We start from the raw sequence: 14,243 nt of genomic DNA, 5'->3' as shown, positions 1-14,243 counted from the left end.
AAAACAACAAATAGTGTTGTATGACCAGTCGCCAAGAGGGTGCTACCAACTTGTTTTTTAATAGAGAGGGTAGCCTTATGACAGCTCGATTGATAGGTATTTCTATTCTCTATCCAATACTTTTTCATTCTAGGAAATCGGATTAGCCGTTCCCGAGTTATTAGCAGCTTTATATTTGCTTCAAGAATCTGCTAACAACTAAAAATATTATAATTTCAATAAAAAAATATTCTGAACTCACTTCAGTTCATTCAGGAAAAAACATCTATTTTTCTATCCGAGAGTTCTGAATTGTGTGTCGTACACTCCAGATGTTGCGCATTTCCTCGAAAACATCTAGAGGAGTTACATCAGGTGATTTAGTAGGCCCACTGCATTACCTGATATGACACCCTTGGGTTTTTGTGAGGATTGGTGATATCTAAAGTTTACGTTACACAACCGCTGCCTACTCCAGAGCACTTGTTTAGACTAAGAGGTGTTCCTAACAAATTTACCCCAGAAACATTCAATAATGACTGGAATGTACAGAAGTTAATTAAAAATAAACTTTTTCTTGAAATTATGAAATTTATCTCTGTTTGTAAACCCTCAAAACTAAGTATGAAAACTGCTAATAACCCAGGAACAGGTAATCCGATAAAATGTTGGAATAGAGAATTGAGATACATGTCAAATAAGTTATCACAAGACCCAACTTTCTATTGTCTTTCTTTTCAAAAAGTACTAAGAATGATACCTTTATACGCAAATTTTGTCCCGACCATGATATATTTTTCGTACAAAAATTAAGAGGAGTCCGCAGTGTATAATCCAATACTCGTAAGTAAGCTAACATAGTAAAGTAATTATTCTGGTCCTTTGCAAAATAAATATTCGAAAACGAAATTTCATTAGTCATATATGCAGCCAAATTGAAGTCCAAATAAAAAATACTGAATTCTACTGAATTGGTCTAAACCTAAATATTTCAATTCATTCCTCAATTTTTTTCCTACCGGGGTACGTCTACCATCGCGCCCCCCGTATACTTATCGTGCTGAAAAAAGATTGGATCGGAAGTCTCCATCCATCCATCCCTCCTTGCCGAACTCTTGGTGCACCTTCGTCGAGGGGGGACAATAAACAAAAAAAATATTCAGAAAATAAAAAGAAAATTTCTTGTACAATTACCCTAACTTGAGGGCCTGTCCGCCGGCCCGGAGGCCTTCCTCGCCTAAAAGGGTGACCTGTTCTTCTTCTCGCGAAGGGTCGGCCATCTGAGGGGCAGAGGCGCCTCGTTCAGCCTGGTGACACACATTGCCTAGCCTACTTCGTTTTTTATTTTTTAGTTCAAGCGCCCGCACCCAATAAGAGGGTAAAAATAATAGAATGAAAATCAAGGAAAACTAAATTAAAAAAAAATAACCCAGGAAAAAATCAAGTGGTACGTCACTGAAGTCGAGAGTGGTGTAGGTGGCCTCAGGAGGCTGTGGGATGATCTCTTTCGTACGAAAGTACGCAATTTATTTGGTGTCAGGTATGGGAGTTACAGAAAAACGTATAAATTCCACACCTTAACCAAATAAGTTGCTGTCTCTGTAGGAAACCTGACCACTTCAAAAATGTAATGATTGCTAACAATGAATGTTTAAATGTATAAATGTCCACCAGCATTTACAGTCTTGAATTTCAATACAAATCAAAATAATATTTGACACAAGAAATGACATCTGATTGACTTCACAAGTTATTCGTTAATTTTGATGATAAATGGACCCTCTTTGGGTATTTTCATATTTTTCAGATTGCGCTCTAATCAAAATGCAGCTTTCATCATATAAAAAAAGTATATCAAAAACTTCACAATTGAGTTCTTCAGTCAATTTTATTCCTGGATCTCTCTCTGCAATATGAAAGTTACAAGCATTATGAATGATCATTGATATATGAATTATTACCCTCTTATTTTTGAAAGCAATTGAAGCAATAACGCTGTCCCTGTATATACTCGTATATATATTGAAGCAGATTTAGAATTAGCAAGAAGACAAGACAGGTGAAATGTTATTGAATGAGACAAACCTATGTTACAATGAATCACATGTTATCATCAAGAGCAACAGTCTGTTTGAATTTTTCCCTTTCCCCTTTAAAGCTTTCAGATGAGAGTAATCGATGAATTTTGGAGTATTTAGAGATTTTATTAGAAATTTAGTCGACCAGTATTTGAATTGAATCATTAATTTAAGAAACCCTCAGCCTTCAATTTCCAGAGAGTCTAACATATCCTCATACTCTTTCATTTATTAAATTCATATAGATGATTAACAGCTCTGAATCACTATTTACGACTTTCATAAACGGAATATTTAATTTCCGGTCTACACAGTCGGTACAAGTCAGTGCAATCTCTGACTTTAAATATTTTATTGATCAAAACAATAAGAGGATCATTGAAACTGGAACAATAAACTATACATTAGGAAGTGTGAAATTTCACAGGTTTGGAAAATGATCACATTATCTGTGATTCAATGTCTGATGCTTGATAGCAAGCAACCTCGGAATTCATGAAATTATGATTGGATACTAAGTATACAGGAAGTGGCATGTGATCGGAATGCTCTAGCTGTCAGTGATCAAGATGGACCAAAATTTGATTATGAAAGAACAACGGAATTTTGCGAAATACTAATAGAATCTAAGCTGAGTTGGTATTTTCAATAGATTATGGTTTATGTCACATTACACTTTGAAACAACTTTACTCAAAAGACAGTCACGAAGTGAATATGTACAAATTGAGAGTGAAGTGAGTTGAAACAGATTGTAGTTAAATTGATAGTAATATTTACTAACTGAATGGGTCGTGTTTGAAAACAGTTATAGGTGAAATTAAATTTTTCACAAATAAATAGTTATTTGATATAGAATATTTCTCAGAAAATTAACCGATCATGCTTTATAAGGATACCTTTCAGAACTACCGCAGCACCCCCTAAGTCATGTTGTCATGAAACCCATAAATAAAAGTAGAAAAGTCATATCATCTGAAAAGAATTTCAAATAAAATTTTCTCCGAGCTTCCAGCATATCGATATGTGGTATAGTTTATTATTATTACAACCTTGATACGTGGTATTGTTTATTATTATTACTCAGTACTGGCACATCGTGTCTATAAACTAAACTATTTACCAGTCCCTTCAAGAAATATACAATAATGTTACATCGTTTTCTTTCCACAATTATGTCGACTGGATGTACAATTCAAAGTATGACGCATACTCAATTCTCAAATACGTTTGTAGATGACGCTGTTTACGAAGAGCATTCCAGTTGACGAACAACAACTGGTTCATTTAGAATCAGTATGAAACCAATGGGTTTGAAACCAAAAACGATAAAACGGCCATCTAGATTATCATCATCTAGATCTCATTGATATGGTGGGTGGAAAATAGATCAATCATCAGCTTGAGGCAAATCACTTATGAATTGCAATAAATTGATTCTCTGGGAATCATATGAGGTACATGCGTCTACTGTAGGTTCAGGGGCAGTTCTGGCTTTGCCCCACGTTTGTGCAAGAAACAATATAAATCACTATTTTTTATAATTTACCAGACATCTAACATGAAACCCAACTACCTGCCTGGAGCCTGGACACAGAGATTCTGGATGTTATCAGATTCCATATACAAGTATTTCAGCTAGCTTCGATTTTGAATTGAAGTTTGAAGCCACAACTGGATGGGAAGGAAGTGATGTGGTATGCTTATAGTTTCAAAATGAATGTAGAGGTTGGTAAAATTAAGAAAGTTCCATGATTCCCTCCGATCACCTCAAGAAGATATACATGCTGCAGGGAGGTGTACTCAGAAATATCTCAAATGAAGGAATCGCACTCAGATATCCAAACAGCACTAAAAACTATATATATATGTAGGTTAAAACTGAACTTGAAACTCCGAATCCTCACTAACAATTGGCGGAAGGAAATCTAGTAACATTTATTTGTATGCCAAGTCACAGGGAAATCGAAAGCAACCGAAATGCTGATATGCTTACGAAAACGGGTACCAATATCCTTTTCCCAAGCATAAGAATTCCAACTATGAGTAAGGATATCCATTCATCACCTAAGTAATTGATAGAGGATCCCAAGTTTGGTAACGGCACTTCTTGCAATGACTTTTCCGACAGAGATATCACCTCATTAAAATGGACATATCACCAAGGAGAATTGTCATTACTGTGGTTGTGCTATCAAAGATATAGAACAGATATTTTTTGAATGACAATCTATGGCACGTCAAAGACTTGAGTTACTTGAAGTACTGACACTAATGCTTCCTGACATCTAGAAACTGCCCTTGGTTAATCTCCCCAGGAGCCTAGAAGTCTCCGAAACTTTGAGCTCGACCAAATATTGTTATGTACAAAAACATGTTATCAGTGCACAACTTAGAGGCTGGAAATAGTTATGACGATTGTTCAGTTGAGTTGAATTCTCTACAACCGTCTTGAATAACATTTGAGGCCATGATGTTTGGTGCTATTTCCTATATTTACAGACAATAGGGACTCGTATGAGTGATAGAATTGTCTATTACTTAGTCCTGTTCTTCAAATTCATTGGCATAAAAATTTAATGCCAGTAACTGATATGATGTGAAACAAGATTATAATATTGAAGAGCACCTTCTTTTTGGAAGATATTCATAGATGTAACAATAATATTTTCTTTTGAGATCTCGCAGCAAACAAATGAAATGAATAAATAAAAAAATTGATGATATATAGAGACTTCAAATACCTTACTGATGATGTATGACTTGATCCACCACTTCATTCAATATTACGGCTAGTGTAGCAACTTTACTTAGGGGGTTGACAGTAAGGGAGATATAGAACTATCTTGGAATTCGAACACTGGTTATACGAGCTGGTTAGCTGTGGTCCAATGGAGCAGCAGAGGTTGGTAGCAATGCGTTGCGGCCTCCTCGTTGGTTGACTCGATAATGAGATTGCTGCCAAACACCGTTGAAGATGACCATCGTAGTTATAGGCGAAACGTTCGGAATTAATATCTACATTGAATCACAGCTACCTAACGAGGATAACCAAAGTTTGAATTTCACTTCCCGGAAGTTATTGAGGCTGTTTCATTTTTGTTCAGCCACTCTACAACGCTTAACGGCTGATAATTGTGAATAAGATATTTTTAGTCATTAGTTGAAGGTGTTGATTTTTAGTATTGTGGTATGACTTTTGTCGATCGATATTTTGGATTATTACTCGACTTGAGTAGCACAATATATGAGAGGAAAAACACAAAGAAAATTAACTTAGACCCAAACCAAAGATAAAGTGAAACATAAAACCCAAACCAACCACGTGACACCTAAAAAAGTTTTTGTTCAAAACAGACCGTTTGAATTTATTAATTTTTTGGCAATGTGGTACCAGGCTGACGATTCAATAAAAATTTCTCAAAACACATCCAGAAGCATCTGGAAGACACACCTATCTCGTACGTTAGTACAAAAAAATTGTTAATACAAAACATAATCAACAATACTAAAATTATATCTCCATCGACGGGGCGGTACAAAATTCTATATTATTTTGTTATTTTCAAAAATCGAAAGGAACAAAAAACAAAAAACATGCAAGGTAAGATGCTGTATTTAATGATGTTAGAAAAACCAACCTTCCAAACCACGATACGCAACTACCGGTAAGCCGATGTTGATGATAATGAATTTGTCCGAAGCGAACCGTAAATTTCTGATTTGTTTTCAAAATTACTAATATGGAAGTAGTTACCTATTGATAGTGAGATACAGAAACAGTTTTCGATTTATCTTCAATTGATTCCTAGTTCTCCACGTTTTAAACTGATTACAATTTTCCATTATAAAACATAATTTGTTATATTCCCTTCAAATATAATAAATACGATATAGAACAAATTTGATTGAAAACTGAAGATAATTAGTAAATCATTCAATTATCTTATCATTTATTACCATAGAAAAATAATTATATGAATGAAATACATAAATTAGACATTTTTGGGTATTTATCTGTATGTTTTCAAATTAGGAAAGTATAGACTTAGATACTTGTAAACTATTTAAATAGTTTTCATAACAGTAAGTGATTGACAATCTATATTTCGAAAGAAACACAATTTTATAATCAAACTCAGCAAAATTAAACTTTCCGTAACCCAAAAATTTTTACTGTTAAGCAAAATAATTTGTATGTGATATGTTTCTCAGAATACCCTACTGGCCTAATCAAAAGTTTATAAAAAATTTTCAATTTTGTGAAATAGTTTCATTACTGTCGAGAAAGAAGACAAAACCACAAACAACGAGAAACAGATAGTTCCACATGTATTTTTAGTGCCACTTCATAAATGTTAACGATCTTCATTTTTGAACATACACATCATACTTGACAAAGTATTCAACATTTTCCATAAAAATTTGAAATATATATAACAGCTACGCCATATTTTTATTTCAAGAGATAACCCTCTCAAAAGTTTCCTACTTATTCGAGCTTAATCTCCCGCTGTAATCCAATCTGTCCAAATAATTTCATCTGAATGCTAATGAAAGTCAAGGAAAACAAGACTAGCGTCTAGGGATAGCGAGCTGCCTAACGCTGACGAGCTTTTTGGCATATTTGACAAAATATTCTGGTATTTGAGAAGATGGGCTTGTGGTAAAAAATAATTGTGAACTATTTTGAAATATAGAGATGAAACCGCTAGTTACTACCATTAACTAGAGCCATACCATAATATTTCTTTCTCAATGACACCTTACGTTTTTATACTTAATGATTGATGTTCCATTTTATTCTGAATTTAGCAGTATGCGGTTTATTGGATTCATTCGTTAGCTCGCACAGGTTTCTCAACTTCTGAGAGTTGTCGTTCGTATGCGGGCGACAGCTGATTAACGGAAAAAATAAATTTTAAACAGAAACGGAGTTTAAACAGATTCTAAAATGTTGCACGATAAAAACACGCCAGTTGATATTTTTCTCAATTTAAGGATAGTTTCAAGAGCTCGGCTACACCAATGAAAGCAAAGAACTTCACAATCAGAGAATTAGGAATAAACTGCTTGCCAATTCCATCGAGTCTAAATTCTTCTGGTCGGTAGCTAGTACTGTTGATCAGAAAAAATCCACAATTCCACCACTAACACAAGTGTATGGTTCAAGTGCAACCACAGAAAAAGCAAATCTACTAGCTGATCAATTTACATCCCACTCCACAGTCGATTTTCTGGGAAAGTCACCACCCATTATTCCCACACTAGCATCTACAATATCGGAAATTACTTTTCGACAGCGTCTAGTCAGGCGAATTTTGAAACAGCTCAATATCAACAAGGCGTCTGGTCCTGACGAAGAGCCTGTCATCGTACTTAAATAGTGCGCAAAGGAACTAACAACAGTATTTTGGAGACATTTCAACCTGTCTTACTAGAAAGGGGTTTTTCCTAATTGTTGGTAGATTGATCGCGTTCAGCCTATTCCCAAAAAGGGAAAGAAAACTCTTCCAAATACCTATAGACCAGCTGCTTTGCTATCAGTGATATCAAAAATCATGGAGAAAGCTAAAAACCACCAAATCCTTAAATATTTGGAAGGCTTCAACGCCTTGAGCGATCATTAATATGGCTTTCGGAAACAAAGATCAACAGCCGACTTCTATCGTACGTCACCCATATTTGGAATAACGCAATCGAGAATTATGGAGAGTCAAGATCTGTTGCGCTTGATATTTCTAAGGCCTTTGACCGTGTGTGGCATGAGGGTTTCCTGGCCAAACTTCGAAGCTATGGCTTGTCGAATCATTTTTGTGTATGGCTCTTCAGCTTCTTGAAAGAACTTTCCCTGCAAGTGGCCGTCGATGGATATCTCTCGAATATATTCACCATCAACGCTGGTGATCCCTAGGAATCCATATTGTTTCCAACCCTCTTTTTATTGTAAATAAATTGGTAAAAATTGGTAAAAACCAAGAAACCTGTATATTGCTTTGCTGACGACAGCACACTTGTCTCACCATTACATTTGGATTCCAAGACATCGGCTGCGGATGCCCATCTTTACCGGCAGCAGGAGGTGGAATATCTTAATGAGGATCTAGAAATAATTTCGAATTGGGGTGAAAGTAACCAGATTCAATTCAATGCCACAAAAACCCAGGCACCAGTTTTCTCCAAAAAAATAAATGTCTTCGATCCGGATATAATAATGTCAGGTCAGACAATTCAGCTTTCTGCTTCGATAAGTTTATTGGAGATTAAAATGGACACCAAGATTTACCTCTCTTCTATAGATATTTTCACGGGAAGTGTTCAAGTGACTTGGCACATCTGATTCCACCAGTATACACCTCGAACTTCAATGTTCAAGAACTCTTTCATTTGGAGAAAAGCGTTTATCTAGAATAAACTTCTTGAGAACGTTTTTCCAGATGGATTTAATCTCCAGCGATTCAAATTCAATGTGAATCATCACACAGGCACCGCTCTAAGAGCACCTTAAGGATTTTCCTGTAGTGCTTGTGTTTTGTCCTTAAAAAAAAGAAAAGCACCATCGTGCTGCCAGCACACAATTCCTAGTCCTTCAATGGAATATTTTCTGGCAGCTCAGGTAAGGTGTGCTGTACAAACTCTGAGTATCATCCATCTCAAAAAAAAGTGTTCCAATTATACGCCTATCGAATAATACAACAACCTCAATTCATACCCCAAATTTTTCGCAAGTATACTTCCTAACCTCAGTGTGGATTTTCTGGAAAGTGGTAATGTGTATTCACTACTCCGATCTTATGGAAACGGAATTTATCTGCCTATAAAATAATCAGAAACATAATACGGTTGTGAAGTACACCTGCATCTGTGCAATTCAATGCAGTATTCTCTTAAAGTCAACAAGGTACCTGAGTTCTTTTAATACCTTTTGAACAGTCCTTTTGCTGATTCCAATATCAAGTATCCCACACTTGAGAGTAGACAACAACGTAAGTTAGAATATCTCGTTAATATATTATATTCATTGAGCGTGAATGTAAAAGGCATTTCCTATATATTTTTCAACTTTCAAGAAATAACATAACCTTGCTTTTATCAACAACTTCGCTAATGGGTTCGTTCCTCTTCGCTGCCAATCTACTTCAAATGTTAGCGTAACGGTTCGTCCCTTTTTAACTGCATAAAATGTTCTAGAGTTCTATGCACCTATGAACAGAACGGATCGTCCCTTTTATAACCGCATGATATGTTGTAGAGTTCTGTGCGCCTGAGACAAGGTGTTGGTGGATTTCTGTAATGACACCTATATTGGGGAAACATTTCAAATGGGGTTTATATCTTGCAACATTTGAAAACAAACATAGTAAGTCGCTAATTGCTAAATCCAGAATGAAGTGGCTTATCGATTATTACGTATAAAAAGTTGCAGTTACGTCCTCGATGATGGAAGTCACTAGCAGCTTCATTTCTATGTTTATAATGGATATTTTGATTAAGTAGTCAATTCTTTTTCAATCGACTTTCCATATTTTCAAACAACTTTAAGAAATATTGCGTAACCCTCTCTATACAACTGGTAACGTTTGAATGGAATACAGATATGTCTATTGCAAACTTAAATATCGAGGAAACAACAGTTTTTTGTAGTAGTAGTATTTCAAATTTCTAACCAAACCTAAATTATAACCTAACCTAGGTTACACTACATAAATTTGTAACTGAAACTGCAGAAAATATACCCCACTACAAGAAAAACCGATAAGTATGACATAAAACAGAAACTTCCAGTACGAGGCAATTGTTTTAGATGGGGCACTGTTAAAAACAGCGACAGTCAGTTGTCAGAAGTCACAATACCATTACGGTGGATAGCTGTCTGTAGACGATACATAAAATGTATTCATTCCCAATGACTAAACTGATATTTGAAGAGACACAAGTCAATTTATTGAAAGCTGTCGTTTGGTTAGATCTACTTCCGACTAAGTATTGTACCTGTACCGTTAAAGTAACACTTCCATAAAAAGTAAATCCGAGAACTTTAACCTTCGATTTCTCTCGATAACAATCGAAAGATACGAAATTGATATATCGCGCATGCGCAGCGGCATACCCGTACTTGCGTAACGTGTTCCAAACGGTATGCACTTACAAAAAAATGAAATGGTCACGTTTATTGGTCTGACTTTGAGACCCGAGCTGAATATCGGCGGCTGAGTTTGAATTTGTGAAATGTTGGTCCTGACCGTCCTATCGAAACAATCATTAGGATTTCGTATTGCTGAAATGTACGGGGAATCGAAAAAATCGGAATTGATATTGTTCATTGAAGGGCATTACCCTAGCAAGTTCATGCAAGCCAGTATTAGGGAATGAGTGACTATCATCGTTATAGTTTTTATAAGCGTACGGTGAAATCTGTATAATTGCACATTTCATCTAGTACAATATTCCTTTTTTAATAATAAAACTGTAAATTTTTTTTTATTTTCCGCCCTTTCTGACCCTGTAATTGAAAATCTATCGTTTCTTCAACTCGGATAAAGTATTGGAGAAAACTGACATCTAAATCTTAGTATTAGTTGTTTCAATAGTTTTGTCCGTTTGGATGTCATGTGTTTTTGTAGCTCCATACCTCAATAAATATTAAATTATCTAAAAGAACAATTCGTTCAGGCCAGTCTCAACTCCCCACACTCTAGGTTAATTGACTGACACGTATCCAAAAACAACTACTCCCCTGGCTAATACAACGAAGGGCGTTGGGTTATATTCGACAGGTGTCAGTGCAGGATTCTTCACTGAAGATATTCCTGCATATGCTGTTGGCGATACAACTGCCGCAATCTATTTTCAATTATTGGAACACACTTGCAGACCGGTGTCGGGCTGTTTGGCCACTCGTCAGTGCAATGTGTCTATCATCAACATAAAGTCGATGATTTACGATAATTGAAAATCGAATTTTTTCAGAGTATCATTCCTCGAACTAGACTGAAGCGAACGACAAACAACATGTTTGTCATAGCCCCATCTGCCTGTGACCGAGGTAACCAACCGCATATCTGAATTTTCCCAATTTCTCGTATATGGAAAAAAACTTCACAAACTGAGTGGGCATACTTGGAGACTAGCTGTAAATCAAATTATTTAAAAGAACAATTCGATCAGGCCAGTAGTATCTACTGTGTCGTGGTATATACTGATCGATAGAGAATTTTGTACTCTACACATTGATGCTGTTATTTTCTTCCAAACTTGAATGTTTGCCTCTTTTCAGCATACCACTAAATGATTTCTACGTTGGTTTGCCCAATTTCGTTTCGTTCCTGAGTTATAATAATCTCCTGAGGACGCTTACTTGGTTAGCGAAACGCGTGTCAAGAGACCGTAATTTTGGGAAAGTGTTTTCAATAATACGAGGTCTGTTCAAAAAATAAGGTGAATTTCTCATAAAATATTTATTGAATCATCATTTTCTATTTTGTCTCTTTCAGAGTAGTTCACCTCAGATATAATAAATTTGTGCCAGCGTTTTTTCCCTTCCTCGAAGCAGTTCTGATATGCACTTTTTGGTTCTCTTCAATCTTGGGAATAGGAAAAAGTCGCAGGGGGCCAAATCTGGTGAATACGGTGGCTAAGGCATGATTACGGTATTGTTTTTGGCCAAAAAATCAAAACGTCAACAAACAATGACGAGTGAGCAGATGCATTATCGTGATGCAAAAGCCATGAATTGTTTTTCCATAACTTCAATATAATACTTCTTATTGACCGTACGACCATGTGGCAAGAACTCCTGATGCACTACGCCACAGTAATAGAAAAAAACAGTGAGCAAAACCTTGAAATTTAATCGAACTTGGCGTGCTTTTTTGGTCCTGACACTCCTAGGCTCTTCTTTTGGAACGAGAGGAATTTGGTTTCGATGTCATAACAATATACCCAAAATACGTCACCAAGTATGACACTTTTAAAATCAATAGGAATCGCCATTGACGTCGTTCAGCAATTCCTGAGCGATGCTCATGCGACGTTTTTTTTCTCAAAAATTCAGTAATTTTGGAACAAACTTCGCTGCCACATGCTTTATGCCCAATTTTTTTTAAACTGCATGGCATGAAGCAACCGATATGCCGACATCTCCAGCAACTTCTCTAATAGTGATTCTACGATTCTCCATAACAATTTTCTTCACTTTCTCAACATTTTCATCGATTGTTGATGTGTTGGGGCGTCCAGGGCGAGCGGCGTCATTCACATCTTTTCGACCTTCTACGAGAAGCTTGTTCCACTTGTAATCATTTTCTGACTCAGAGTACAATCACCGTATGCCACTGTCAACATTTCAAGTGTTTTAGAGCACTTTCTTCCACTTTTCACAAAAAATTTTACGCAAATTCTTTGATTCCTTTTTTCTTCGATGAAAGAAAATCGCCGAACGTGCGAAACACTCCTAATTCTTATGCCTATCACCAACAAACCAAACATGCTAAACAGCTGAAACTGTGAACATATGCTCGAGACGAGTGTACCAACATAACAAAATGTCTAATCGAATGTACGTAACCTGCAAAATTTGAATATTCACCTTATTTTTTCAAAAGACCTCGAATGTAAAGTTCAGTAGCGCTAAAAACATCGTTTTGCATGATTTTATCCTTTGTTTTCTAACTGATGGATGCACTGCTTCAACTATAAATTTCAAGTTTCATCTTCAGTATCCATTTAGAATTTGCTGGGTCGAATGTTATTCAAAATCGCTGCAATTACTCGTATATGATTTCCAAAATACGTCAAATTTAGTTTAAAAAAACAATTTATGATCTTTTTTATTTTTATTGCACACATTGGAAAGCTCATGAATATTTCAATTTTACCTTCGAGGTATAAGCAAATAAATCAAATTCTAGCTAGCTCATCGTGAACCTGCAATAACTGACATACCAACATGACCACGTAAAAGTTTTTGAAGTTGGTTCAAGTGATGTAAACTTGACCTACGCGCGACAGGCTACGTCTGGCGTTTTTAATATCACACATTTTCAAGCCATGTAAAAATAGGAACGTTTCTGTATGATGCCAAATCCAATAAACACCATAGACCAGGCCATAAAATATGAAGCACCTACTAGATAAATCAGTGTTTTTGATGTTCAACACTTCACGTGAGAGGAATTGAGCAATTTTTCGGAATAATTTTAAAGCAAAAAATTTGATTAGTCAATTCAGCAACTGAGTATTTACGCTAGTGCCTTGGAAATGAGCCAAGAGAAATATTCGAAATAGATATAATAATAATAATGAAGGTATTTCAAACTTGAATTGATTGAATAATGATAGTTACGATGAAATACCTACATATAGGGTGTTCCAACGAAAACTTGATCTGTAAGTCAGAACCGGACGTGTAGGTAATCGAAAATTTCAAAAAACATGTCAATTTTCATTTCTAGGGGGACTAATTCTGATATGGAAATCATAACCGAAACTTGACCCTCTATTGGTCAGCAACTACCCCCCAAATTTTTTCAATGGCATGAGGGATCGAGTGATACATCATTTGGAAGGCCTTTTGTCCCTCTATTACCTCTGTATTTTTTTTCGAAAGTGGTTCATTCGATACCGAGAAATTAAATGTTAAAAGTTTCGTTTAAGAAAAAACAGAAAATTCGCTGTCGCTCATTTTATTGAGGAAATCAACAAAAGTAATATCAATGGCAACACAATTAACGGACGAAACGTTCAAAATGACCTCCATCTAGTTCCATGCCATAATACAGTCTACTTTCGGAAGCTTTCCTTACATTATTGAAGATTTCCGGAGTCAGAAATCGGCATTCCCGAACAATTCTCTGTCGCAGGTCTTCTAGATTTGTAGAATTCATTCAATTAGTAATAAAAGTTTTAAAATGGACGGCACTGTTAATTTTTTCTGCACTGATAGTTTTTGTTGAATCTAGTTGTCGCAGAACAAAAAGTGGCCATTGCCACTTCTTCACGAATTCTTATTCAATCATCCTTGTTCACTGTGTTCCAACATGTTTTATTCTACTGAAGAAAGAATAGAAATTGTTGCAACCTATTGTTGAAATAATGAATGTGCTAAAGCTGCTGCAAGAATTTATAATACGAATCATCCAGACCACAACGTGAGCCATCAATACATTAAACAGAAGACCTGCGACAG

General features: G+C 35.8%; 1 protein-coding gene across 6 annotated transcripts in view; it reads right to left on the bottom strand.

Moving 5' to 3' along the window:
• The window catches only part of Vha100-1 (V-type ATPase subunit a family protein Vha100-1), a 110,009-nt gene that overhangs the window by 53,744 nt on the left and 42,022 nt on the right, over positions 1-14,243 (bottom strand). The window contains exon 5 of one of the 6 annotated variants that reach the window (XM_074183148.1): positions 10,206-10,303. The exons of 3 other annotated variants lie outside the window; for them this stretch is intronic. In XM_074183148.1, coding sequence (XP_074039249.1) covers positions 10,206-10,303 — 98 coding nt within the window. Of the gene's footprint in view, positions 1-1,173; positions 1,287-10,205; positions 10,304-14,243 lie in introns of all 6 variants that reach the window. 2 more of the 6 variants (XM_074183146.1, XM_074183149.1) reach the window with 2 other exon arrangements.

The sequence above is a fragment of the Leptinotarsa decemlineata genome, unplaced genomic scaffold (genome assembly GCF_025532065.1).
Source record: "Leptinotarsa decemlineata unplaced genomic scaffold, Ldec_3_MD MMD2_tig00026330_RagTag_RagTag, whole genome shotgun sequence".
NCBI classification, from domain to species: Eukaryota; Metazoa; Arthropoda; class Insecta; order Coleoptera; family Chrysomelidae; genus Leptinotarsa; species Leptinotarsa decemlineata.
The sequence above is the reverse complement of the archived record's forward strand: the minus strand, read 5'-3'. Positions and strand labels throughout refer to the sequence as shown.